General features: G+C 46.3%; 1 protein-coding gene across 20 annotated transcripts in view; it reads right to left on the bottom strand.

Annotated features, from left to right (window-relative positions):
• EHMT1 (euchromatic histone lysine methyltransferase 1) overlaps positions 1–27,947 on the bottom strand; it is a 298,696-nt gene that overhangs the window by 127,122 nt on the left and 143,627 nt on the right. For 11 of the 20 annotated variants that reach the window (XM_058302815.2, XM_058302828.2, XM_058302820.2 and 8 more), the window contains exons 2-4: positions 23,967–24,030; positions 14,218–14,768; positions 1,953–2,133 (exon numbers count right to left, since the gene is read on the bottom strand). In XM_058302815.2, the coding sequence (XP_058158798.1) occupies positions 1,953–2,133; positions 14,218–14,768; positions 23,967–24,030 (796 nt within the window). Of the gene's footprint in view, positions 1–1,952; positions 2,134–14,217; positions 14,769–18,757; positions 18,914–23,966; positions 24,031–27,947 lie in introns of all 20 variants that reach the window. The other 9 variants (XM_058302808.2, XM_058302813.2, XM_058302812.2 and 6 more) reach the window with 2 other exon arrangements.

Here is a 27,947-nt window from a genome sequence, read left to right as displayed (position 1 = left end):
GAACTGGAGCCTGCTAAATACACCTGGCATTTCATTAGAGGATGAAATAATAAAGCTAAGAAGGGAAAGACAATATCGCTTTAACAGAAATACTGATTTCACATGACCTGCCAGTCCTAATATATACATGGCTGCAATTCAGTCATGCTTGGCCAAGTTTAACTCTTTAAAACCAATAACTTTGGGTCAAAATAGCAAAAACATGTAGCAAGGACGGCTCTTGTTTTCTAACCACTATACCCAATAAAAAGAACCAGGGCTCCTTGGAGGAATGGCAGACACCATGGCATGGAAAAGTACAAGATAAACCTGGGACATTTTGTTGTGCCAGGAATAAGGAAGATCCCGAAAAGCAGTGGGGCCAAACAGAAGACTAAGTAGCCAGCCTAAGTGGGCCTTGCTGGCTGAGCCTGGGGCAAAGAAGCAACCACTTAAGACAGCAGGGACTGCTGCCCAGAGAAAAAACAGGTGGGAGGGGCAGGGGTAGGAGACTGACAAAGGGACAGAGCAAAGGAGTGAAGGTGGAGGGAAAGCATTTCCCTCCGGCACAAGTCCAGCTCGGCACAGAGAGTGCACAATGGCACTCAGAACTACCACAGGGCACACGCCCAGTGGTAACTAACATGGGAAAGAATCACAAACAATGCCCAGCCAGTGGGCACAGGCGCAAAGCAGCACGGACGCGCTTCAGAGGGTCCCGTCCAGGCACACATGAACCACAAGGCGGTACACGCAGTAAGGTGTGACGGCACACGAGGATGCCATCGCTCCGGGGTGCCCCACAAGGAAATGCCAGGCAAACCCAAACAAAGGGTCTGCACACTTTGCAAACGCCAGCATCAATGCAGACAGAGGCCGGCTGAGATGTTCCAGATTAAAGGGGACGAACGAGACGGGACAGCTGACCACAGCATGGACCCTGGCCAGGGCCTCTTCCCCTGGTAGGAGAGGGCTCCAACAGGACACTGAACAGGGTATGAGGTACGTACCAAAGTTAATTTCCTGGATCTGGTAATGGTACTGTCCTTACTTAGGAGAATATCCTTACTTTTAAAGGTGCTACACTATTACTTTTAGTAAATAACACTGAAGTATTTAGAGGAAAAGGGCACAAGGACTCTAACACAGGCTTATGGCTCAGAAATAAAAAGTTGTATGTCGAGGAGGGATGGGCAAATGATTGTGCACCTGTGCTAAAATGGGAGAAGAGCATACAGGTATTCTTAGTAGGATTTTTGCAACTTTTCCGGAAGGCTGAAATTATGTAAACATAAAACGGGTTTTAGAAGTCGTGGAAAAGGTGTGTGCCTCTAGCCAGAGGGTCGACAAAGCTGAGTGCATGCTAAGCACACACGAGGGCTCAGAGGAAAAGCCACTGCAGACCCAAACGCAGAACGGCAGCTGTGCTGGAAGCAGCAGGACATTTCCCTGGAAACAGTGCCCAAATCATGCCGCTCATAAGACCGAGGAACCCCCAACATGGAATCAAGGAGTCACCCGTTCCCCAAACTGTCTATAAAAAGAAGCAGACACAGAAAAGCGTGGAAAGCTGCCATGGCCACCCAGAAAGAGGCCAGCCACGAAGCCCCAGACACAAACTGCTGCCACATCAACCCCGACCCCGAGGCCTCCCACTGACACTGACTTCATGACTCGGAGGTTTCTAGAATCGAACAGACTCCTACCCTAAAACTAGACCAAGATTTTAGCAATGACAACAATCACCATCTTAAGACCAAAGCTAAGAAAATAGAGCAGGTAGTAGACAAGGTTTTAAGCAGAAGTCAGAGGTCCCTCCCTCTGCGTTCGCAGGTGAGCACAGAGAGGTCCGCCAGCTTACACAGTCTTACCTAGAGTAACACACAGGCTGACAAATGCAATTTAGGTTTGCAAGGTGGAGTTCCAAAGCGTACTTGCAAGATCAAAGACAGTTGCTGGGGCTCCCTTTTTACCTGTCTGTGACTTTGTGGTGGCCACGTAGCATTGGTTTTGAGGTAGCGACTGATGAAGGGATGGGAATGGGGATAAAAGCTGCTGTCTTCCAAAATCAGAAATGTTTTTGTTGATCTCCTCTTTTGACTCCTTATGATCTCGAGCTTCTCGAGCTTCTCTGGGGTCCTTACTGGCTGCATGCTTCAAAACAAAAACAATGAATAGCTATAATTATGCACAAAGAGATTGTCACTGAAATAACACTACTCAAAATATAACCCCTTTCCCCACAAATTCCCCTCCACTGAAAGCCAAGTTCCTACGCTGAGAGAAGAACAAGGTGCACATACCGCAGGGCCTGGCCACTGGCAGCATCACGTAAATGCTGGCGCCAGGGCCCTGGGTACCAGGTGACCTACCCCTGAGACTTCAGGCCAGCAGTTTGCAAACTGCAGTCCACAACCAAAAAAGGTTTTTACAATATTAAAGAATAACAAAGGAGGAGGAGGAAGAGAAAGGAAGAAGGAACAGAAGTGGCTCTCAAAGCCTCAAGTGTTTTCTAACTGGTTCTTGACAGAACACCTTTGCCAACCCCTTAATTCAGGTTCTAGAGCACTCCTGAACGGGCAGCACCGACACCCTCAGATGCGCCCTTCCGGCTTAGGGCGGCCAGCTCTGCCACACCCGGCACCCATCCAGCCCCTGTGCTGACAGCCAGCACAGTAAGCAGTGAGGGAAGTGCTCAAGGACAAGGTGCCCATCTGCGGCATCAACAACTGGAGAGAAGGCGCCAAGTTCTTAAGTGTCGTTCAAAGCACAAAATGGGACCTGGCGGTGGCAAAGGCCCACATGAGGCGGCAGGATCCCAGGGCAGCTGCTGAGGGGGCAGAGTGCGGCAGGGGGCAGCGGCCCCGCTCTGGACTGGGAGGGGTAAGCGCCGGAGCTGCCGGCCTGGCACTCGCAAAGTCCCTCCTCACCTAGCCCTACCCGGAGCCCCCTGGCGCTTCCCAGCCAGACACACAGGCCCACCTGGGAAGCCGCGCTGATCTCTGTTGTCTTGGCCCCGGCCGTGATGGACTGTCACGCTCTCGCCTGCCCTGCACGTACTTCTGCACTGAGGCTCGCCCGCCGCCCCCCCCCAACTCCTGCTTCTGCTCGCAGCCTCTGAAGGCACAACCGCTCTTGGAGTCGAACAACCCTTCCCTCTTCCAAGCACACCTCCAGCGTAACGGCTCCTCTATGAACCCTCACTGGTAACCCGCCCTCTGCACCTGTGCGCTGTCTGTCACTAATCTGCTGTGTTAGATTCTTTAAAGCAGGCGTTCTTAACCTTTCCAACCTTGTTACTTCCATGGACCCCTGTGACAGGTGACATGACTACTACTGTAATTTATTTATTGAATACATTCATAAGTGAAGAAAATGCTAGAAATCAGTTAGAAGTCAGAAAAAATAAAGATAAGAAGGTGACTTTTTTCAGTTCAAGCTCAGAGACCCAATGAAATCTTTCCACGTACCCCCAAACTGGACCCCTGGCTAAGAACCCCTGCTTTAAGTCTTTCTCAACTATACCAGGTTGATCTAAGACACAGTCTGGACACAGGACACCCATTGCTGCTTCTGTGTCACTCAGCAGACTGCCCGGCCCACAGGGGCTACCCACCTCAGCCACCTGAGTGCAGGCGGAAAACACACACGTCCACGAATCCACAGGCGATGTTAATTCCTACTTAGGTACAAAACCCTTATTTAATTTAAAATGTGATTTCAAAAACAGAAAGCTAGGTACTGCTGAATCAGAATGAGGAATGTGGATCTTGTTAGGACTTTACTGGACAAAGCAAAAAGAGGAAGGAAAGATGAGACCCACCCCACCTCAGAGGCAGGAGGCCCTTCTGGCTTCACCTGTGGCCCCATGGCGGCCTGCAGGGACCTGGTGCACCCAGCCTGTCCCTCGCCCCTCACACTCACAGGGAAAGGAACAAGGGCCCCGACAGGCCACAGCACCCATAGTGCCCCCAGAGCCCACAGGCCACAAACCCACAGAGCCCACAGGCCATGGCCTACAGCACCTGCAGAGTCCACGGCCACAACCCACAGCACCCACAGAGCCCACGACCCATGGCACCCACAGAACCCACAGCCCACGCACCTGCAATGCCCACAGGCCACAGCCCATGGCACCCATGGAGCCCACAGCCCACAGCTCACAGGCCACAGCACCTGCCGTGTTCACAGCCCACGGCTCATGGCACTCACGGCCCATAGCCCACAGCACCCACAGAGCCCACAGCCCACAGTCACAGCGCCCAGAGCCCAGAGTGCTTACATGCCAAAGGGGCCTGAGTCTGAGCCAGAGGGGCTGTGAGCAATAGTTTCCAGACTCCCAAGACTGGCAGAGCCCCTGCCTGCTGAACCCTCCCCTCTGCCCTTTCACTCTGCACCCCAGCATCCAACTTCAGGACCTCAGCACCGAGCCATACCCCTGGCACAGCACCCAGGTCCACTTCCTTCAGTGTAAGCTCTCACAGCCCAATGCCTCTCTCCTTCCTCACACTTCATCACAGGTGCAATTTAACATCTATTTGTACAAGTACTTTATTAATGGGGCTGGAAGCGCCAAGGGACCAGGGACCAGGTCCTCCTTGCCCGCAGCTAGAAGATGGATACATGTGGCACGGTGGGGCCGCAGGCAGCACAGGCGCAAAGAAGCTGGCAGTGCCACCTGGAGGACAAGCGACTCCCTCGGGCGCTGGAACAAGGCACGGCGCAGAGAGTCTCTCACCACTGCAACGGGGCAGCAGTGGGTGAGGATGGAAGGCCTGAGCTGACGGTGAGTCTGTGGGAACCAACCCTGTTTCAAGGGGCCACACTGCCCCGGCATTTGCAAAGGACAGCTAGACTGTAAAGGCATGAAAACACACTCATTTTTAAAACTCTTACAAGAAAAAAGGGCTTATTATTTAAGTCTGACACACTCACTTTCTCATTGTATCAACTGTTTTTGAAATACCTTTTTTGTTTTTTGGAGGTACTGGAGATTGAACCCGGAACCTTGTGCATGTGAAGCAGGAGCTCAACCAGAGCTACATCCACTCCACTGAAAGGCATTTTTTTTTTTAAATGTGGACCTAAACAGATTATTTGCACATCGATGTTCATAGCAGCATTATTCACAATCTCTAAAAGATGGAAACAACCTAACTGCCTGTCAACCAAAGAATGAACAAAATGATGGAGTACTACTTAGCTGTAAGAAGGAAAGAACTGGAGAAGCACAACATTACATGGAGGAACCTGGAGGATGTCATGTTGAGTGAAATAAGACCAACACAAAAGGACAAATACTGTATGGTCTCACTGATATGAACTAAATACAAAAAGTAAACTCATGGAGTCGGACTGTAGAGTATAGGACAGTAGGAGACAGAACACTGGTAGAGAAGGGGGAGCTGATGCTGAGTGTATATAGAACGTTTTAATAAGGCTGCCTGTAAATATGTGGAAATGGAGTTGATGGTAGCACATTATAATGAATATAGATAATACTGTTGATTTATAAATGCGATTATGGATAGTCTAGGGAGGGTAATGTTAATCAAAAGACAGAAGATAGCATAGTGATTTTGGTGGTAGATGAGGATTGTGGTTAATAATATAAATACAAGAATAGAATGTTCTACAAAAGGTGTTAAGAACATAGTGATACATGTGAAATGTATAATATGACTAATGTGATTTATAGACTGTAGTTAATAGAAATATGGTAATATTTTTGTAGTAAAGGCCAAGGAGATACTATATCAATGCTAAGGAAATAGGAATATGATCAAGTTTTTTTTTTTCTTAGTTCTCTTTATTAAAAAGAGACGATGGCCATGTCATTTAACCAATCTGTGCTCATTTATGCATCTTTTTGAACACTGGAGAAACCAGTGTTTGCTTTGAAGATTTAAATAAGATAAACGCGCCTGGACAGGGTTTTTTTAAGTATTGCTTCCAAAATTTGTTAGGCTGCCTTTTGTCTGTTATTTTATTTTTTGAAGTTGCAATAAAGTTAAAAAACAAAATCAAACCAGAATGAACTGGGTCTGAGATGACAGAAGATCCTGCAGGAAAAGCCCAAGACACAGGTGTGGCCGGTCAGCCCTGCAGGCTCTGGATCCCGGCCAGTCCCCCTCCATCCACACAACCCCGGAGCCTGGAGGTGCAGCCCGCCCTCGGGTCACACAGGCTCACTTTCTCTAAAACCAACCAGTGCCAGGATGCTTGCTATATATATATATATATATATATATATTTTTTTTTTTTTTAGCAAAATGACATCGTATATGTTTTAACCAATTGTGTAATAGTGGCACGTACAATAACTCAAACCAGAACAATGTTAACATTAGAGAATTTGTTTGAAATATAATTTCAAATTGATTTTCCCCTGCAAGAATACGATAGGGCAATCAACAAAAGACCTTCAGGAATGAAAAAATATGAGAATAAAATCGTGAAAGTGGGATGGAATAAAACCATAATTTCAAGGATACGAATGAATGATGAAAATTTCCAAAGTGCACATTTAGAATCGGTAACAGCAGGCCATCTGAAGGCAAAAAGAAGAAACTTGATGTAAACCTCACACTTCATACAAAAATTAACTCCAAAATCGATCATAAATTTAAAGTTAACATAAAACCTAAAACTTAATCTGTGCGATCTAGGGCCAGGTGAAGAGTTCTTAGACCTGATGCCAAAAGCCCGACCCACAATAGGAAAAAAAACCTGATCAAGTGCTTTCCTCAATATTAGGGAACTTTCACTCTTTGAGAGGTCCTCTTGAGAGGATGAAGACAAGCCACAGTCAGGAAGAAAGTATCTGCAAAGGAACATCTGATAACAGACAAAAGCCCGGGCTATATAAAGGATCTCAAAACTCAACAGGAAACACGAAAAGGTACGACAGACACTTCCCCAAAGAGGGTATTCAACGCTCCACAAGTACATGGAAAGATGCCAGGGAAATGCCAGCTAAACTAAACAACACTGACAACACTGAGTGCTGGAGAGGACATGGAAGAAACCCACCGTGCAGATGTTGCTGGCGGGGACGCGAAACGGTGCAGCCAGCTCTTAAAAAACTAAACACACGCTTACCTTACAACCCAGCAAGTGCACTCCCAGACAGTTATCCCAGACAAATGAAAACTTAAGTCCACGTGAAAATGTGTACAAAAATGTTCACAACAGCTTTCCTGTAAGTAGTCAAAAATTGGAAACACCCAGACGTGCCTAACGGTGAATATGACCCATCCAGAGCCTGGACCACGCCTCAGCAACCACCAGGAAGGAATGCCCAACGACACCTCAGATGGCCGAGGAAGCTGCACCTCCAAAGGTGCCCAGCTGCTCCCTTCCCTTTATAGAACAGAGCGGAAGGCAGGTTAGAGGCTGCTGGGGACTTGGAAGGAGCGGGCCTGCCTGCGGGGGGTTGCACCAAGGACGCTGCCGGAGATGGAAGCACTCTTCGTCCTGGTGGTGGAGGCACAGATCTGCTATGTGAGGCAGTGGTGCAGACACACGCATACATGCACACACAGACATGCAACATTTACATGCACGTGGAAGCACATGCATGCACACATACACTTGTCCATGCACACATGCATACATGCACACACAAAGGTCATGGTGAAATATGAATAAGACATCGCAGATTTCTTGGCTCTGACACTGTGCCACAGTCACGTAAGCTGTTACATAGGGGAAGCTGTGTATGGGACCTCTCTGCACTATTTTTACAGCTTCCTGTGAACTGATAGAAAATGTTTCAAAAACGATAGCGGTGAGTTTATCTTTTCAATATGTATGTCTCAGTGAACATATTTAAATGTGATTAAATCGGTTAATTTTAAATCATCCATATTTAAAACATTCTAAAATCATGAACCTTCGTAACTCTTGAACTTATTATGAAAAATTTTAGATGTCGGCTTGTACAAGGGGGTAAGCAAATTTTTAAACTTCTTTTAAGGGTTATGAGAGCAGCAGGTTCTTCAACCACTGGTCTGCTGCTCTCGAGGCTAGAGCTGCTCTGTCCTCTCCACTGCAGCAGAGCTGGCTGACAGACGCGCTGGCACAGACCCCATCCCTGCGGCTTGGTCCTAATGGACAGCTTCTCGGGCTGCTCCTACTTTGCGTTCTTTCATCTAATCCCTAAACACAGGCATTTCCCAACATTCTGAATTCTCTCTCCTGTTCTTTCTATACTCATTCCCTCCTAAACTGAAAGATTCTGAAAACCCATGTATTCATGGAAAGGGAATGTAATAAGACTGAAGAACAATATAATGTATAAAGACTGCCAAGGTCATTTTCACCAAGAAGGAAAAAACCCACTGACCTGAAGGAGCACCCGTGAGGATTTGCAGATACAAAACACAGGCAGCCACGTTCTGCACGGGTCCAATGTGTTCAAATTTCAGTTTCCGTGGGCTAGCAAATACCAACGCGTCGGCAACAAGGCTCAAAGTCTCGCTGCCACAGTCCACTAGAGCACCTAACTGCCCACGTGTAAGCTTGGCTGCCACCCCTCAGTCCCCACACCACACCTGCAACACCTCCCCAGGCCAGCACCACTTCTGAGAGCCTGTCTGAGTGGTCACTGCGCACCTGTTATCACTTCACATGCAAAAGAAAGACAAAATGCTGCTTCTTCATCTTCCAGAAGTCAACCCACACAACACTTCATAAAAATGGATCATCCGAAGAGGAAACTGGCCAACAAGGATGAAAATGCAGCCGAGAAATGAACCGAGAGCATGCAGGAAGCAAGATTCCATTTAAATGCAGTAGCAGGACAGGCGCGCTCGCTGCCCGTGGGAACGCTGGTGCCACTCCATCCACTCCATCTGTTCGAAAGACTCCAGGTCCCCAGAGCCTGTGACAAAAAGGCCAGAGGCTCCCACCAGGCAGTTGGCAGCACCAAGAGCACAAGTGCTGGAGGCAGATCGAGACATGGAAGGGGCCTGACCACTCGCCCAGCAGAGAAAACACTGTTACACAAGGAGACGAGGCAAGTGTATCCTAACTTCTCAATTCGTCTTTTTACAAAGAAATAAACGACCTTAATTCTCAATGCTTACACTTCCAGTTGCAGTGAACTGCACTCTGTATCAATTTTGTGATTTTTCTCATTTCCCTATTCGTAGTTCTACTGTTTTAACAAAAGGTTTTAAAGGCCATGGAACCCCAGATGGCTCCCCACTGGGGAGGGGAGCTGACCGGCCTCGGCAGGCAGCTGCTGAGGCCCCTCGGCCGAGGCGCACGGGTGGAAAGGCTGCAGGTCTCCACACGGCAGCAGAGGCTGACTCCAGGTTCTCGCTTTGTTAAATGTGCGCAGCTTCAGACAAGCGGGGATGAGTCCAAGAGATGTGGTGGCGAGAGGAGGAGAAGGACGGGGGGAGAGAGGAAAGCAGGAGGGCAGGAGCGGCAGCTGGCTGGCCCGGGAGAGCTTGGCCCTGGGTGAGGAAACCCACCTGGCGGTGCCAGTCCCACGGCTGAAAGGGAAGCACCCAAGAGGCCCTGACAAGGTGCAGCCCACGGCAGCCAGCTCGACAGTTACAGCTTTCTGGGCTCCTCATTTACTGATTTCCTTTAACCCGCACAGAACCCTGAGGTGGGGGCTTTCCTTCCACTTTATGGATGAGAAAACTGAGGCCCAACAGTTAAATGACAAAGCCCAAGACCCCAAACCAAAGATAGGGCACACAGGTGTGAAGGCACAACATCCCTTCCAGAAGACGGCAGGCTGCTCCCACCTGAAAATCTGACCCAAGGCTCCTGCACCGCCAGTTCCTGAGAGTTGGCTAATTTGCACCAACCATTGGAGTGGCCAGAGGAGCCGATATCCAGGCCACGGGCGCTCATGAGACACAATGCCTCAGGGAGCTGGGGGTGGGGAGGTGGTGTCCTGTCCGTGCCTCCTCTCACTGCCCTAGGCCCCAGCTCTCCGGTGAGCGGTACACAGACGACAGGAGGACGTTGAGAAAGCTGGAGTCCAGGACTATACGGTCCATGCACCACCAACCAGGCACTGGTATGAGAGCAGAGCAGGCCTCTCCCCCACCATCTCCAGCCTCCACGGCCCAACGCCCTCCGCAGACACATCCAACTATGTGGGTGGGTGCTTCCTGAGGGTGTACCCCACACTGGTCTCCCTCGGCCTTGGCGTTCTCGGGAGGCTGCTTTCCTGGCTGGCGCCGTGGTGCTAGCATACCACAGGCCCAAAGTGGCTTCTAGCGGCAGAAACGTGATTTGCACAGAGAATCTAACCCTTTCTTCTCTGCCACTTGCCTTTCCAGACTAGCTCTTTTAAAAAAGAAAAAACACCAGAACTATGAGGACAACTCAGGATACCAGTATGACTAGGCAAGTGTTTGATCCAGTATCACCTTTCATCCTACATTTTCTATTAGATCCAGAAGTCACAGAAGGACACTGCTGAAAGGTCTTATCAGCAAAGAAAAAAGGCTACTCTCAATGGATCAGAAATTATGAGGATAACCAGAAAGATAAAAACAAGATAAAATGTAAGATGAAACCACAGCCAAGACACCAAGAGAGCACTGCAAAGGTGGAAGCAATCTCCTGGCCAGGCAGGGGGTGGGGCACACGCATGCGGGCTTCGGCAGGTCTGAGGAGACAGGCCCCAGAGGCGCCCCTGCTCTGGCTGTCCTACAGGTGGACGGCAGAGGCACCTGCCACAGAGACCCCGGAGAAGGATCCCCAGGCTGCACAGTCAGCTACCAGCAATTCAGACAAATGCACCCCATCTGACCCCGTAATTACTGAAGCAGCTACAGAGAGAAAACGTACCGAGTGTCCTGAGGCCAAAAGAGACCACAAAAATAAAGGGAAGCATATACTGTGGGGGGAACCAAATCAACCTGAACAAAAGGTAAAAACCCAAACAGAGGAACTTCCACTCAAGAAACAGAATTTAAAACAGAAGACTATACAAGGATATGATCAATATCTTTTAAGGGATAAGACAAAATAGAATGGCTACAATTTAAAAAATGGAAAATAGCTAGTGTTGGCACAGATGTGGACAAACAGGAACCCTCAGTACCTTGTTGGTGGAAAGTTAAAATGGTGCAACCACTGTGGAAGAGTTTGGCAGCTCCTCAGAAAATTAAGCATAGAATTGCCATATTATCTATCAATTCCACTTTTAGGTATATACCCAAAAGAACTGAAATCAGGGACATGAACAGATATTTGACACTGACATTCGTAACGGCATTATTCAGAATTGCCAAGACAGAAGCAACCCAGGTGTCCACCAGCTGATGAATAGATAAGCAAAATGTGGAGACATTTGTGATATAAAATGGAATAATATTCAGCTGAAAAGAAGGGGTACAGTTCTGAGACATGAGACAATATGGATAAATCCTGAAGACATGTTGAATGAAATAAGCCAGATATAAGAGGGCAAATACTGGATGATTTCACTTAGAATACAATAATTAGAAGAGGCAAATTCAGAAGGCAAAAGCCAGAATACAGGTTACCAGGGACTGGGGTAGGGGTAGGAATTGGAGAGTCAATGTTTAATCAGCACAGTTTCTGGTTGGGGTGATAGAAAAGTTCTGATAATGGGTGAGTGGTGACAGAAGCACAATAGTGTGAATATAATCAATACCACTGAATTATACCTTTGAATATGGTTAAAGGGAGAAATTTTAGGTTGTATCTATGTTACTAGAAATAAAACTTAAAAAAAAAAGGACAATACAACTCAAACAGCAACCCTAATGTAAGCTATGGACTACAGTTAATAGTGTAATTATCGTAATACTGTTTTGCAACTGTAATAAAGGTCCCACACTAATGCAAAGAGTTAGTAGTAGAGAAATCTGTGAGTATGAGGGGCATTACAGGGGAGCTCTGTATTTTCTGCATGATTTTTCTATAAATCTACAACTTCTCTAAATAAAATATATAGATACATAATTAAGAACACAGGTATTTTTAATTAAAAGAACTAATTAGAGATCTCGGATATGAAAAAAATAATTGTTAAAATAAAAATCTCAATATATGGAATGAACAGCAAGAATGCAGAAAAGATGAAGAACAAATCAGTAAGCTAGAAAACAAAGCCAAATAATTATCCAATGTGGCTGAAAAGCCAAGGCTCATCTAAAAGGAGTTCCATAAGAATAAAACAGAAAGGAAGAAATCACACAAAACATTTCCTATCATTGAAGAAAGACCCAAATCCTCAGACTACAAGGGCCCATGGGGAGAAGGGTTGACACACATTGTGAAACCCTAAAGCTTGCAAAGAGGAAATAGCAACTACACACATTGTGAAACCCTAAAGCTTGCAAAGAGGAAATAGCAACTACCAACTGATGATGCAACTGGAAAATGACCTCATATGGAAGGTTCAACGCGGATCAGCGGAATATCCCTGTCTACATAAAATAACATGACTTTAAAATGCTGTTTGACCTAATGTAAGGGGGAAATGGAAAGGAGAAATGAGTTTATATGGCTACGAGTCTCTAAAAAAAGAGTCTGGAGGCTGTCAGAAGGATTGCCCTTATGCACAACTGAGCAGAGTCTGAGAGACAGATAAAGCAGATACAACCCCCAGATATCGGTTCCTTCGAGGGCTAAAGAGACCCATGGGAGTTATGGTCATGGCCGATGGGGTTAACTACCAGGTCAGATGGCCCCTCTTTGGAACTGGTGTTTATGTGTGACGAATCTGGACTGAGATGGGATCTCTCTTCATAAGACTTTCATGCTAATGTGCTGGAGGTGCAGTTAGTGTCGGGGTTTAAGATATATTTAGGGGATTTGAATCTCTGGACTGACAATGTGATAGCCAGGTCCTGAGCCTCAACAGACTCCAGCACCTACAATCTGACTTATTGGGCTCACCACACTCAGCTGAGATGGAGTTGAAGAAGGACAACCACCACACCATGGAGCCTAGAGTGATTACAACTGAAAGTAGGAGGATTGCATCCAGCATCCATGTGGAATCTGAGCCTCCTCTTGACATAGAGGTGCAATGGACACAACCAATCCAATGTTCACATAGAAAAGGTGGCATTGGATTGAGAAAAGTGGACATGATGGCTGATGGGTATGGGGAAAGGCAGGAAGAGATGAGAGGTGGAGGCGTCTTTGGGACATGGAGCTGCCCTGGATGCTGCTTCAGGGGCAATCACCGGACATTGTAAATCCTCACAGGGCCCACTGGATGGAATGGGGGAGAGTGTGGGCCATGGTGTGGACCGTTGACCATGGGGTGCGGGGGTGCCCAGAGATGTACTTGCCAAATGCAATGGATGTGTCATGATGATGGGAGGGAGTGTTGCTGGGGGGGGGAGAGGTGGGGTGGGGGTGGTAGGGTTCAATGGGACCTCATATATATATATTTTTAAAGTAATATTATTACAAAGTCAATAAAAAATAAATAAATAAAAAATAAAAAATAAAAAAAAAGAGGAAATAGCAGATGAACTACAAATGAGGGACAGTAAGTTTGGCATTAGAGTTCTCACCAGCCATGTCAAATAAAAGAAATTCCAAGGAAATATGATTATAAACCTAAAATTTACCCACAGCCAAATCAACAGCAAATTGGGAGTAAAATAAAGACATTTCCAGATGTGCAAGCGAGTATTCAGAAATTTTTTATCATGCATACATCACATAAGAAACGGTGATGGGCAAAAAAAAAAAAAAAATATATATATATATATATATATATATACTTAGCAGTGAAGTTAACTATTTCCTGTGTCAAATATTCAAGCAAGACTTACTCTGTCATCAACGTAAACCCTGCGCGGTAGCATGGCGGTGGTAACCCTGGCATCTGGCCCTTCACTTCGTCACACGCAGATCTGGCCTGTCCCACACAGAGAGGACTGGGTGCCGAGTCTCCCCTAGCTGTTATAAGACCCCAGGCCCGAAGCAGGAGAGGAAGGGTCTCCCTGACAGCACACAGAAGGAGAAAGACTCCCCCAGGAGCATGAGGCAGGGACAGAGCCTGCAGACCGCTGGCTCCACCCCGCATGCCAACGAACACACGCAGCACCCCCGACTCTTGCCCGGCCCAGAGGTGACCCTGCACTGGATGGCCACTGCCCTTCCTAGAACACACCTGAGTCCATTCACCATTGTTAAACTAACAAGGAGGAGGGAAAAAGAGAACGGCAAGAACAGATGCAGAAGCAGCATCACGCACAACCGGGAGCACATTACCAGGCCCAGGGTAGATTTCGGCATGGTCTTCCGTGCTCGGTGAACCTTGACGTCAGGGCCAGGGGGGGTGGGCTTCTTCCCTTCTGCATCCTGACTCCCCTCCCCAGGCTTGGCTGGCACTGTGGCTTGCATCTGAGAAAAAGAACCTGGAGTCCTGCCTTTACCAGCTCCTCCAGGAAGGGTTTTTGCCGCATGGCCAGGGAGCGAAGAAGTCAAAGCGCTGGTAGTCCGTACGGGCTGCTCTTGCAGGGGCGGTTTGTTTAAGAAGTATCCATTGCTCCCCAGGACGGAAGTCTGTGTGAAGTCGTCCCCTTTGACATGGTTTTGCTTTCCTGCTTCAGTGTCTCTTTCTGAAATCCCATTTTCCGCGATCCGGGTTAGTTTGCCCTCCTGTGGGCTGACTTTTGTATTCTCCTGAGTGTGTTTTGCTGCATTTGGGTGAGTGCTGGCATCACTTTTTTCACAAGACCCATTGGTTTCACCGTCTGCGGCCACGTGGCCCTCTCCTCCATGCTTCTCTGCTGAACCTTCATCGGCAGCCATAGATACCTCTGTGGACAGAAGAGAAACGACTGTCAGTGGCTGCTGACCCACCCTAACAAACCAGGAGCTGCCAATTCTTTGATGTATGTAAGACTGCTGCGTGGGAAATCATTTTGTTTCCCATACAAGCAAATGCTTAAGTTCAGGCATATCAAATACAGTACCACAGAAAGAAAGAGCATGCCCCGAGGTCGAGGAGCATACAGCGCAAGGGCAGAGGCACAAAAGGAAGGCCCCCCGTTTGCATAGTAGGTTAAGCTAAAAATGATGGACCCACCAGGAACAAATTCACCACCTCAAGAAACTAGTGAGAATTATTTAGAGACAGGAAATAAAGCTTCAGACAGAGTACACGAGAACAAGTGTGGACAACGAACACGGGTAACTCCCGCAGGAGAAAGGGGCTTTTCGGCACACTAGTCAGAAACCCAGTTTACCACCTCCAGTTTAAGCACACATGCTCTATAAAAGCTCTCTCCTCAAAAGAACTTTGAGAGATCTTACTCAGGACAGTCAAAAATAAGAAACTCATTTTACATAAGAAGATCTACACATATATTTAACCTCACTGACAGACTAAAAACAGAAAACTCCTTATTACATAACAGGATGCAAAAAAGAGCACTTGATTGGGCCTGACACCCCAGTACTACCACATTTTCTCCACTTTAATTTTTTTATAATAGTAATCACCTAACATACTCTTTATTGAAATACTTCATTATTTTTTATATTGTGTATCTATCTGTCCATGACTGTATCATGAGCATTTAATAGGGCAAGGCACAGAATATGTGCTCAATAAGTATTTTTTGAATGAGCAAACACCTATATTAATAATTGAAAGGAAAAATAACATTAAGCAAAATAGGAAAGAAAGCTCTATACCAAAATCTGCACATACAGTTAATCAAGAAATATTCAATAAATTCTATTTAAGATCAGAAATAGCATGAAGACAGCCATTAGCACTAGCAATGATTACCACACTAAGGGAGGTGCTGGACAACAGTAAGGGAAAGAAACATGGGTGTAAGGCCTGGAAAAGAAGGGATAAAACTGTTACCATTTGCAACTGATAGCATCATCTACTTAAAACAGTAGAACCAATCAGCAGCTAAAACTTAAGAATACAGTACAACTGCAGAGCGTGAAATCAAGTTACGGAAATCATGGTATTTCTCTATATCAGTATTAACAACTAGAAAATGTAAGAGAAAAAATAAGATACTATTCATAAAGCATTAAAAACTATAAAGGATATAGGAATTACTTAAACCAAGATTACTCAAGGTCTCTATGGAGGAAACATTTTTAAATAAAGGATATTTCATGCTCTTGAATGGGATGACAAATTACAAAGATATCAAGTTCCCTCAAATTAAATCTACAAATTCAATAAAAATCCCAATCAGTGTCCTCAGGAACTCCAAAAACTTACTCTAACAGACATTGGGAAGGGAAAGGGATGTTGCTCAACCAACTGGGCTCCTGTCTACCATATAGGAGGTCAAGGGTTAGATGCCCAGGGCCTCCTGGTGAGGGCAAGCTGGCCCACGCGGGAATGCAGCCCCTTGCAGGAGTGCCGGCTGATGCGGAGAGCTGGCGAAGCAAGATGACGCAGCAAGGACACAGAGGGGAGAAAATAAGATGTAGCAGTGCAGGGAGCTGAGGTGGTGCAAAAAGGTAATTGCCTCTCTCCCACTCCAGAAGATCCCAGGATCGGTTCCCAGAGCCGCCTAATGAGAATACAAGCAGACACAGAAGAACACACAGCGAATGGACACAGAAAGCAGACAATGGGGAGAACAGGGGTTGAAATAAATAAAATAAATCTTAAAAAAAAAAAGACATTGGGAAGAATAAATTTTCACAAATAGCAAAGGAAACCATGAAAGGAATAGTAAAGGAAAGGGGAAAGCAGGCTCACGACAACCATGTGTAAACGGATCCCCACCTAACACCAGGCAAAGGTGGGCCTAGAGCCCCACCAATCAGTTAGATTCCAGGACCAGAAATGAAAGCCTCCTGAGAAGCTGAAAGCTGATCAGAAGTAGCAAATTCTGGGGTTCTAACCTCAACCTGCTGAGTCTGAATCTCTGAAGGTGGAGTCCACCCAGCTGGCTCTTAACAAAATCCCTAGGAGATGTTTCTGCACATTTAAACTCAAGAAATACCATCCTAGATGATCTGAAAACCTTCACATTAATAAAGGGAAATGCAAAAGAAGAGATTTGTAACCTAGCAACAGGGAAGGATTCATAAAACATCAAAAGCATAAATCACATCAACAACAAAAATATAAATTTGATTACATCAGAATTACAGTTTTGTTCTACAAAGAACATCAATAGATACAGCTAAGCAAGCAATAATGATCAGGAGATTACAACTGCAATTTCTAAAGCTGACAAGGGATTAGTATCTAGATAAAAGAAACTGCTTTAATCAAGGAGAAAAATCAAAAACCCTAACTGAAAAAAAAGACAAATGATAAGAAAAAAGTCAGCTTACTAAAAAGTAAACAGAAAATGCTGATAAGCATGTAAATGGTGGAGTTCCCTAATTAAAGACAGAAAGGATCAGATTGATGAAAAGCAATGATAGGGAAACGGACTTGGCCCAGTGGTTAGGGTGTCCGTCTACCACATGGGAGGTCCGAGGTTCAAACTCCAGGCCTCCTTGACCCATGTGGAGCTGGCCCATGCGCAGTGCTGATGCGCGCAAGGAGTGCCGCGCCACGCAGGGGTGTCCCGGAGTGCACACCGTAAGGAGAGCTGCCCAGCGCGAAAGAAAGTGCAGCCTGCCCAGGAATGGCGCCGCCCACACTTCCCGTGCTGCTGACGACAACGGAAGCGGACAAGGAAACAGGACTCAGCAAATTGAGAACAGACAACCGGGGAAGGGGGGGGAGGGATTAAATAAATAAATAAATCTTTAAAAAAAAAAAAGAAAAGCAATGATAAACAATATGCCTAGAACCCATATTAAATACAATGGTAAACACAGATTAAAAGTAAAAAGGATGGAAAAGGTATACTATGCAAGAATTTTTTTTTTAAAGCTGCAATAGCTACTTTAATACCAAAGTAGATTATAGCACAAGGAATATTATAAGGAATACAAAAGGTCATTCCACAGTGATAGTGGGTGCAGTTAACAAAAGAGTTTCAAAACACAAGAAGCAAACATCTGAAAGGGCAAATTATTTCTCTCTCTCTCTCTAAAACTGGTAGAACAGGTAAACAGAAAATCAGCAAGAGAGTAATGCAACTTTCAACCAACTTGACCCAATTGACACTTCTACAACACTCCACCCAATAAAAAGAAAATACAAAATCTTTCCCAAGTGCACAAAGACATTTACCAGGAAAGACCACATTCAAGGCCAAAAAACAAATCTCAATAAATTTTAAATGATTTATGTAAAGTATGCTTTCTAACCAAAATGGAATGACATTAAACATCAGTAACCAAGAGATCTGAAACTATTTGAAATATAAATAACACACTTTCTAAATAACACTAGGGACAGAGATATCAAAGAGTATTTTGAGGGAGCAGATGTAGCTCAATTGGTTGAGCACCTGTTTCCCATGTACAAGAGAGATCCTGGGTTCAACTCCCTATACCTCCTAAAAAAAAGGTTTTTTTTAAAATAAAATAATTAAGTAGTATTTTGAATTGAAATAAAATGAAAACACAACATGTTAGAATGTGTGGAATATTGCTAGAGCAGTACTTGGAGGGAAATTTACAGCATTAAGTACCTATATTAGGAAAGAAGAAAGGTTTCAGAATCCACTTTAAGAAATTAGAAAAAGATGAGCAAAATAACCAAAAGTAAACAGAAGGAAAGAAATAATAAAAACCAGTGGGAAACAAAACAGCTCTCAAGCCCTCACACAATCCTGGCAATGCTGAAGTCCGGCAGCCCAGCAAACCAATTCCTCAAAAGTCAAATACAAACACCTACTCTCCAGTTCATTGGACTTACCCAGATCAGCTAACAGGGATGTGAGGATGGTCAACCACCACACCAGGGAACCAAGAGAGTCTACAACTGCAAGCAGGAGAATCCCATCCATCGGCCATGTGGGATCTAAGCCCCCTCTCGATTCAGAGGTAAAGTGGACATCACCATCCCAGGGTCCTCAAGATGGAGGAATAAAATATGGATTAGAGTAGACTTATTGGTATTCTACTATAGAACTACTGTGACTCTAGCAATGGAAGAAATTGTATCACTGATGTGGAGACAGTGGCCACAGGAGTTGCTGAGGGCAGGGAGAGGGAAGAAGAGGTGTGATGTGGAGGTATTTATGGGACTAGAAGTTATCCTGAATGATATTGCAGGGACAGATGCTGGATATTATATATCCTGCCATAACCCACTGAATGTACTGGGGGAAAGTGTAAACTACAATGTAAACTATAATCCATGTGGTATAGCAGTGCTCCAAAATGTATTCACCAAAAGCAATGAATGTGCCACACTGATGAAAGTGGTTGTTGATGTGGGAGGAGTGGGGGTTGTGGGGTATATGGGAACCTCTTATATTTTTTAATGTAACATTTTGTGTGATCTATGAATCTTTTTTTTTTAAAGGCAATAAAAAAAGATCTTATATTAAAAAAAATTACAAAATAAAAAAAAAATACAGAGTTAGCACATGACGAGCAGTTTCACTCCTTCTTTACGAAGAGAAACAAAGCCACCCATCCACACATACACCTGTAAGTCAATGTTCAGAGCAGTGTGATTCCTAATACCCAAAAGTGGGGACGACCCAAACATCCAACAACTGGCGGGGAATAAATAAAATTATGTCTGTCCATGCAGTGGAACTTTATTCAGGCATAAAAAACAATGGAGTAGATGCTGCAGCAACACAGGCGAGCCTTGAAAGCTTTATGCTGAGTGAACAAAGGCAGATGCCAGGCCACCTGCACTACGGCTCCACTTTCAGGATATGCCCGGAACAGGGAAACCCAGAGATGACAGGGGGTGACTGCTGGCAGGTACGGGATTTCTCTTTGGAGTGATGAAAATGTTCAGAAATAGATGGTGGTGACAGCTGCACAAACTTGAATAAGTCAAAAACCACCACATTGCATACACTTTAAAGAGCCAATTGAACAGCATGTGAATTATATCTCAGTTAAAAATAGTAGTGGTCACCCCCATGCACACAAATGGTCTTTCCTTATTGCATTTTTGCAATTGTCTGAATTTTCTCAAATTCATTTTGTAATAAAAATTTTTGAATTTAAAAAACTTAACAATAAAAAAATCCAATTTTAAAACAGGTAAAAGACATAAGCAGGGAAGCAGATTTGGCTCAATGGATAGAGTATCCACCTACCACACGGGAGGTCCAAGATTCAAACCCAGGGCCTCCTGACCCGTGTGATGAGCTGCCCGCAAGCAGTGCTGCTGCGCACAAGGAGCGCCACACCATACAGGGGTGCCCCCTGTGTAGGGGAGCCCCACGTGCAAGGAGCGCGCCCCATAAGGAGAGCCGCCCCGTGCGAAAAAAGTGCAGCCTGCCCAGGAGTGGAGCCACACACACGGAGAGCTGACGCAGGAAGATGTCACAACAAAAAGAGTCACAGATTCCCAGTGCTGCTTACAAGAATGCAAGCGGACAAAGAACACACAGCAAATGGACACAGAGAGCAGACAACTGGGGTGGGAGGGAGAGAAAGAAATAAAAATTAAAAAAAAAAAAGACATAAGCAAATACTCTATACAAAGAGGATATGGTGTTGATAATTAAACACCTTAAAAGATGCTTAATAAATAAAGACAAAAAAAAAAGATGCTTAACATCATCACTAGGCTTGACGAAATATCACTAAACATCAAAATAGCTACAATAAAAAAATAATGACACCTCCCAATGCTTATGAGGATAAGTGTGAAAAAGAAAAAAAAAGGGCCTCTCAAGCATTACTGGGGGAATATAAAATACAACAGGGGAGCGGATGTGGCCAAGCAGCTGAGCACCTGCTTCCCACACGGGAGGTCCCGGGTTTGGTTCCTGATGCCTCCTAAAAACAAACAACGAGCAAACAAACAAAAGAAACCAATGAGGGGAGCAGATGTGGCTCAGTGGTTGAGTGCCAACTACCCACCTACAAGGTCCTGGGTTCAATCCCCAGCCCTGGTACCTTAAAAAAAAATTTTTTTTAATAAAATAAAAACTTTATAAAATACTACAGCCTGTCCAGAAAACAACTTGGAAGTTTCTTCTAAATTTCAACATGCCCTACCATGCAGCCCAGAAAGAGCAGTCCTAGTCATTTATCCAGAGAAAAGGATGCATGTCTGAACAAAGACATCCAGACAAGTGTTCACAGCAGCTTTATTATAGCAGACAAGGGAAGCAGACTTGGTCCAGTGGTTAGGGCGTCTGTCTACCACATGGGAGGTCCGCGGTTCAAACCCTGGGACTCCTTGACCCGTGTGGAGCTGGCCCACGCACAGTGCTGATGCACGAAAGGAGTCCCCTGCCACGCAGGGGTGCCCCCCACGTAGGGGAGCCCCACGCGCAAGGAGTGCACCCCATAAGGAGAGCCGCCCAGGGCGACAGAAAGTGCAGCCCCCTAAGAATGGCACCACACACACGGAGAGCTGACACAACAAGACACAACAAAAAGAGACACAGTTTCCCAGTGCCACTGAAAAGGATAGAAGCAGTCCCAGAAGAACATACAGCGAATGGACAGAGAGAGCAGACCACTGGGGGAGGGGGGGGCGATAAATAATAAATAAATCTTTATAACAGATGAAATGGCCACACCTGGAGGTCCTTCAACAGGTGAACTGGCTACACCTAGAGCTCTTTCAACAAGTGACTGAACTGGCGTCACCTTGAGATCCTTCAACAGGTGAATGGCTAAAAAACAGTGGCAAATCCACATCACAGAATACTACTCAGCAGTAAAAAGTAACAGCTTTTGATATATTATGAAACAACTTGGATAAATCTCAAAGGAAATATGCTCAGTGAAAAAAGTTTATCCAAAAACATAACATGCTGTGTGGTTTCATTCAGGTAACATTTTTGCTATGACAAAACTGATAATGCAGATCAGGGGCAGGAGATGAGTGTAGCAGACTATGGGAGAGGATGCACAAGACTGCATATGCAATAAAAGAGAGCACAAGGAGAATGGGGAAATCTGAATGGCCTGAGGGGACGGTTTGATGTCAACATCCTGGTTGTAACACAGTACCGTAACTTGTAAGATGTTACTAGTGGGGGTTTGGAGCTTGGTACCTGAAAAATATGCTCTTAAACTAAAACCACCCCCATGTGGGTGTGAACCCATTGTAGGTAGGACCTTTGATGAGATGCCTCCAGTTAGGGTGTGGCCCAGCCCAATTAGGACCGGGCACAGTCCTTTACCGGAGATTCATACGGGGAGTGAAATTCAGACAGAGGCAGAAAAGCCACAAGAAGGAAGATGACAAAGGTCAGTGGAACTGGAAAAGGGGAAAAGCCAGGAGAGGCTTTGTCACATGTCACTGCCATGTGACAGAGGCCCAGGACCGGGGACCACCAGCAGCCAGCCCCAGAACACCAGTCTTTGGGGAGAAAGCATCGCATTGATGGTGCCTTGATTTGGACTTCTGGTCTCAAATCCATGAGCCGATAATTTCCCATTGTTTAAGCCAACCCAGTGCATGGTGTTTCCTTTAGCAGCAGGAACAAAACTGTTGCTGCAGGGGCGCCGAGACAAGGGGCACACAGGTCACTGTAACATTTCCTACCACTACAGGTGGGGATCGGCCCCATCAAGATGGCAGAATGAGGGCGGCATTCAACAACCAGCAAGAATTAGCAAAAACACCTTCCTCAAAGCTCCAGAAGGCAAAGGTCTGCAGTAACAGGCAAACATGGAAATCAAGAAAGAGGCTACTAAAAAGCAGGCAGCCCACGCACACGTCCAGGGGCTGACACCCAGGCCGGGGTCGCTGCGGCCTGCAGCAGCACGGGTGAGACAAGCCCTCAGGCCTGCTGACGGGTGCGGAGTGGCGCTGCCAAACACAGTCTCATGCCCACACACCCTTCCCTGTGTGCTGTGTCTGGGAGGAAGGGGAAGTGGCCTGTTGCGAGTCCGGCTGCCTGCGGTGTGATCCTTGCTGGGCAACCCTGCCAAGTCAACCCAATAGTGTCTTCTGCAAAAAGAGCACTGCAACGGGAAGCGTCCATCACTGCGCTGTTGTGCAGAAGAATATGCTATCTAAAGTGCTCAGAGCCACCACAGATGCAAGCATTAGCGATGAGGAGGACCGGCATGGCTGTGACTGTGAGCTCGAGGGCTGTTTGCTCCCACATCAAGTGGGGCTGTCAAAGAACCCCCTCCACGGGGCAACTGGAAGAGCTAAAGAGCCTCTAGGGTGACCTTCTCGCATCCCAAAGCGGGCGGTCTCAGCACCACCCAGAGTACAGCCTGATGTGGCCTGGCTCTATCTCCCGCGGGTTCTCACCGTCTCACCACCTCCCTTCCGTGGGTTCGTGCCTTGGGGGCACAGACAGCGGCATTTGTCACAGGCAGAGTCTGCCTCCTGGCAACACTCCGTCGGGTGCAGGTCTGTTGACCCACCGCAACTCCTCACAGAACAGTCTATCACCCCCAAATTTCCCTTGTGCTACCCCTTTAGAGACACCAGTGCCCCAGGATCAACCACTGCTGTGTTTCCAGCTCTCTGATTTGACCTTTTCCAGAATGTTATATAAACAAATCACACCATACACTGCCTTGGTTATCAGACTCTTAACTACCAAAAGGCACCTGAGCTGCACTGTGCTGCACAGAGCATGCTGCCAGCTCCTGGGCGAGGGCGACAGGGCCATGAACACACCCCAGCATTCATCCGGTGAAGGCATCTAGATGCCTCCAGCTTTAGACAAAGGTGCTAAGACTCTCATGTGACCACTCGCTTTTCATTTTCCAGGTGTATGTTTGGATGAGATCTTCAGGGTTTTTGCTTTTCAGTTTGATGAGTTTGTTCCCCTTCACTAGCAGCCTTTCGTGGGTCTGTGCATGTCTGGGAGTGGGAAACATTAGAAACTATGCAGAAAGCATAGGTGAAAACAAAGACATTGAGACACCTGGGAGAGATGAGAAACCATTAAAGAGGCAGGTGCTCTTGCTCCAGTGAAAACCCTTCTTCTCTTGCATGTGGCCCTTACCTTCTGTCAGCAGCTCGGTTTTCATACAGCAATCCTTCTTCGTCTCTCCCTTAGTTGGAACTGCCTATTAGAATGAAACAAAAATAACCATCAACCTGGAGTAATGAATAGGTCGGCTAGGCAAATACGCCAAACGCTACTTTTCCAAGCTGGCATATCTAGAGTTGAAAAAAAAAAAAAAAATCACACAAAATTCACTCTGGGCCGCCCAGAGAGTGGTGGACTCGTTCAAGCCAGCAACCACAGGATGGCATCTAGGAGGGCTGGCACTAAGAAAAGAGCTCAGGGAAACGTCCACTTGGTCTGTACTTTCAAGACTGTGTTTTAGCAACAAGATCGCATTCTGGTATTGCCCCTATCATTACAAGTGTTCTGACTCCGCCTCCAGGGGCTAGATGGAATGCCAGGTGCAAATCATCCATCAACTTCAGGCTCCCAGACTCGAAGGGCAACCGCCATTAACTCCTGTATCTTCAGTGATGTTTTCTCCCGAGGACACCATAAAACTTTTTCAGGAAAATTCCTGCTGGATTGTGGCCTCACTGCTAATTGCATGTAACGGAGAGTGAAGCCAGGGGAGGGGCCAGTCTCCTTCCACCGCCCACCTGTGGTCACCCCAGTGACACATGACAACTTCCTCCCTCCTCTCTCCTCCAGAGCACAGTCCTGCCACAAACAAGGGCCCTGACAAAGCAGCACTTCCGGAATGCTCCCACCAGGAAACACCTGCAGGCTTCTCAAAGGCCAAGACGGGGTCCCCGGCCTCCTGCCAATTCTCGCCCCATCTTCCTGGGAGCTCTAAGGGGGGCTGCACAAGTGAGGACCCCTGAGGCCAAGACCCTTTCAGGGGGACCTCCAGGCCCTCCCTTTCCAACTTCTGCATGAGGCTCCATTTTCTTCTCAAGACTTAAGGAAATACACTGCACCACACTCAAAGACACAGACATGGGGCTCCAACTGTCCTCTATACAGCCAGAAGAGAAGGAGATTTGCAAACCCTAAGACAGCACCACTCTTCTCAGTAAACTGTTTCTTTTTCTTTACCTGGAGCACACCATTTTCATTCCAGTAAACAGAAACATGTATTATTCCTTCAATTATCAGGTTTTATTAGAGAGATGAATTTTATTTATTTATTCCGGAGTTAAAATATTTTAATAAAACTTTCCCCCTTACACCTCCTTTTATTTTCTACCTTTGGTAATTTATCTTGTCTTTTATTCATTTATTTATTTATTTTCAAAAAGACACTCCCTCTGCCTTCATCCCCTAGTAATCTCTAATCTATCCTCCAACAGCAAATTTGCTATTTCTAGTCATAACTTACAAGTGATTTCATACAATTTTTTTCCTTATGTGCCTTGTTAAACTCACTGAGCATATGGTTTCGACATCCACCCACACTGCAGCACGTCTCAGCATTGCTCTCCTGCTTGGGGTGCTAATACTCCAGTGCGTGGAGATACCGTGTTTTGTTTATGCTGTCATTGCTGATGGACACCGGGTTCCTTCCAGTTTGGGACTGCTGTGAATAACGCTGCTGTGAACACTGCTGTACAAGACCCTGTTTTCACTCTCCGTGTACATACCTAGGTGTGGCGTTGCCGGGTTTTGGGACCCGCCATACTGTTTTCCACAGCAGCTGCACCATTTCACATTCCCACCAACAATGCACTAGAGCACCAGTTTCTCTGTATCCTCTCCAACACTTGTCATTTTCTGTGTTTTTTAACAGCAGCTATTCTATTGGGTGTGAAAAGGCATCTCATTGTGAGCTGTGGGGTTTTTTTGGCTTTGTTTTTTTTTAGGAGGTACCAGGGGCTGAACCTGGGACGCTCATTCATGTGAAGCAGGCACTCAACCACTGAGCTACATCTGAGCCCCTCGGTATGGTTCTGACTTCCAAATCTCTAAGAGCTAATGATGTTGAGCGTCTTTTCATGTGCTTTTTGGACGTGTATATATCTTCTTTGGAAAAATGTCTATTTAAGCACTCCCCGCCCACCCCTTTTTTTAAGGAAACACCCGGGATTAAGCTCAGGACCTCAAACATGGGAAGTAAGCACTCAACCACTGAGCGACACCCACGTCCATTTGCCCGCTTTTTAATTGTTTTTTTTTTTGTCTTTTTGTCATTGTGTTGTAAAGGTTTCTTTATATATTCTGGATAGTAAGTCCTTATCACATATAAGGTTTGGAACTATTTTCTCCCTTTCTTTAGGTTCTCTTTTCCCTTTCTTAATAACTCCCTGTGATGCACAAAAGTTTTTAATTTTGATGAAGTCAAATTTATCTATTATTTCTTTTGCTGCTTGTGCTTTTGGTTGCATACCTATGATTCCACTACCGAATCCCAAGTCATAAAGATTTGCCCCTACTATCTTCTAAGAGTTTCACAGGTTTAACTTATATTGAGTCATTGATCCATGCCATTTACTTTTTTATTTATTTCTTTAATATTTATTTCATTTCTTTCTCTGCCCTTCCCCCCTCATGGTCTGCTCTCTGTGTCCATTCGCTGTGTGTTCTTCTGTGTCCACTTGCATTATCTGGCGGCACTGGGAAACCGCACCTCTTTTTTGTTGCATCATCTTGCTGCATCAGCTCTCTGTGTATGCAGCACCACTCCTGGGCGGGCTGCACTTTTTTCATGCTGGGCGGCTCTCCTTGAGGGGCGCACTCCTTGCGTGTGGGGCTCCCCTACACAGGGGACACCCCTGCATGGCATGGCACTCCTTGCACACAGCAGTACTGCATGTGCGTCAGCTCACCACACAGGTCAGGAAGCCCTGGGTTTGAACCCTGGACCCTCCATATGGTAGACAGACGCTCTATCAGTTGAGCCATGTCTGCTTTCCTCATGTAGTTTTCTTTTTAAGATCTTTTTATTCATCTATTTTTTATTTATTCTCTCCCGTCCCCCCTCATCCGCGCCCAGTTGTCTGCTCTGTGTCCATTCGCTGTGTGTTCTTCTGTGACCGCTTCTATCCTTATAAGCAGCACTGGGAATCTGTGTTTCTTTTTGTTGCATCATCTTGTTGTGTCAGCTCTCCATGTGTGCGGCACCATTCCTGGGCAGGCTGCTCTTTCTTTTGCACTGGGCGGCTCTCCTTACGGGGTGCACTCCTTGTGCGTGGGGCTCCCCTACGGGGGGGACACCCCTGCGTGGCAGGGCACTCCCTGTGCGCACCAGCACTGTGCATGGGTCAGCTTCACACCGGTCACGGAGGCCAGGGTTTTGAACTGTGGACCTCCCGTGTGGTAGGCGGACGCCCTATCCATTGGGCCAAGTCCACTTCCCTGTAGTTTATTTTTGTACCTGACATGAGATAGGGACCTAACTTCATTCTTTCGCATGTAGATACCCGCTCTCCCAGCACCATTGATTGAAGGGACTGTTCTTTCCCCTCATGTACTGAGCACCCTTGCTGACAACCAGTTGGCCATGGATATGTGGGTCTATTTCTGAACTTTCAATTCTGGTCTATTTGTCTACCTTTTTGTCTGTTCCACACTTTTTTTATTACTGTAGCTCTGCAGTACAACTGGAAATCAGAAAGTATAAGACCTTCTCACTAAATTTTTTTGTTGGCTCTGGAAAACTTACTTTTCTGTTTAATAATATTATTTTAAAATAGACTAATAAATGAAGAAGTTTTAAAAATATTTCATTTCTAGTAGGGTGAATGGGTATAAGCTAAACACACACACAGCTCTTTGGGAGCCTCACTGCATTCTGAGACGGGGCAGGGAGGAGCACAACCCAGCGCAGCTCCAGCCACGCAGCCGGCAGGGCCCTTGTGCAGCTCCAGCCCCGCAGCCGGCAGGGCCCTTGTGCAGCTCCAGCCCCGCAGCCGGCAGGGCCCTTGTGCAGCTACAGCCCCGCAGCCGGCAGGGCCCTTGTGCAGCTCCAGCCCCGCAGCTGGCAGGGCCCTTGTGCAGCTCCAGCCCCGCAGCTGGCAGGGCCCTTGTGCAGCTCCA

Source organism: Dasypus novemcinctus, chromosome 8, assembly GCF_030445035.2.
Source record: "Dasypus novemcinctus isolate mDasNov1 chromosome 8, mDasNov1.1.hap2, whole genome shotgun sequence".
NCBI lineage: Eukaryota > Metazoa > Chordata > Mammalia > Cingulata > Dasypodidae > Dasypus > Dasypus novemcinctus.
Note: the sequence above shows the minus strand (reverse complement) of the source record. Positions and strands in the feature narration are given on the sequence as shown.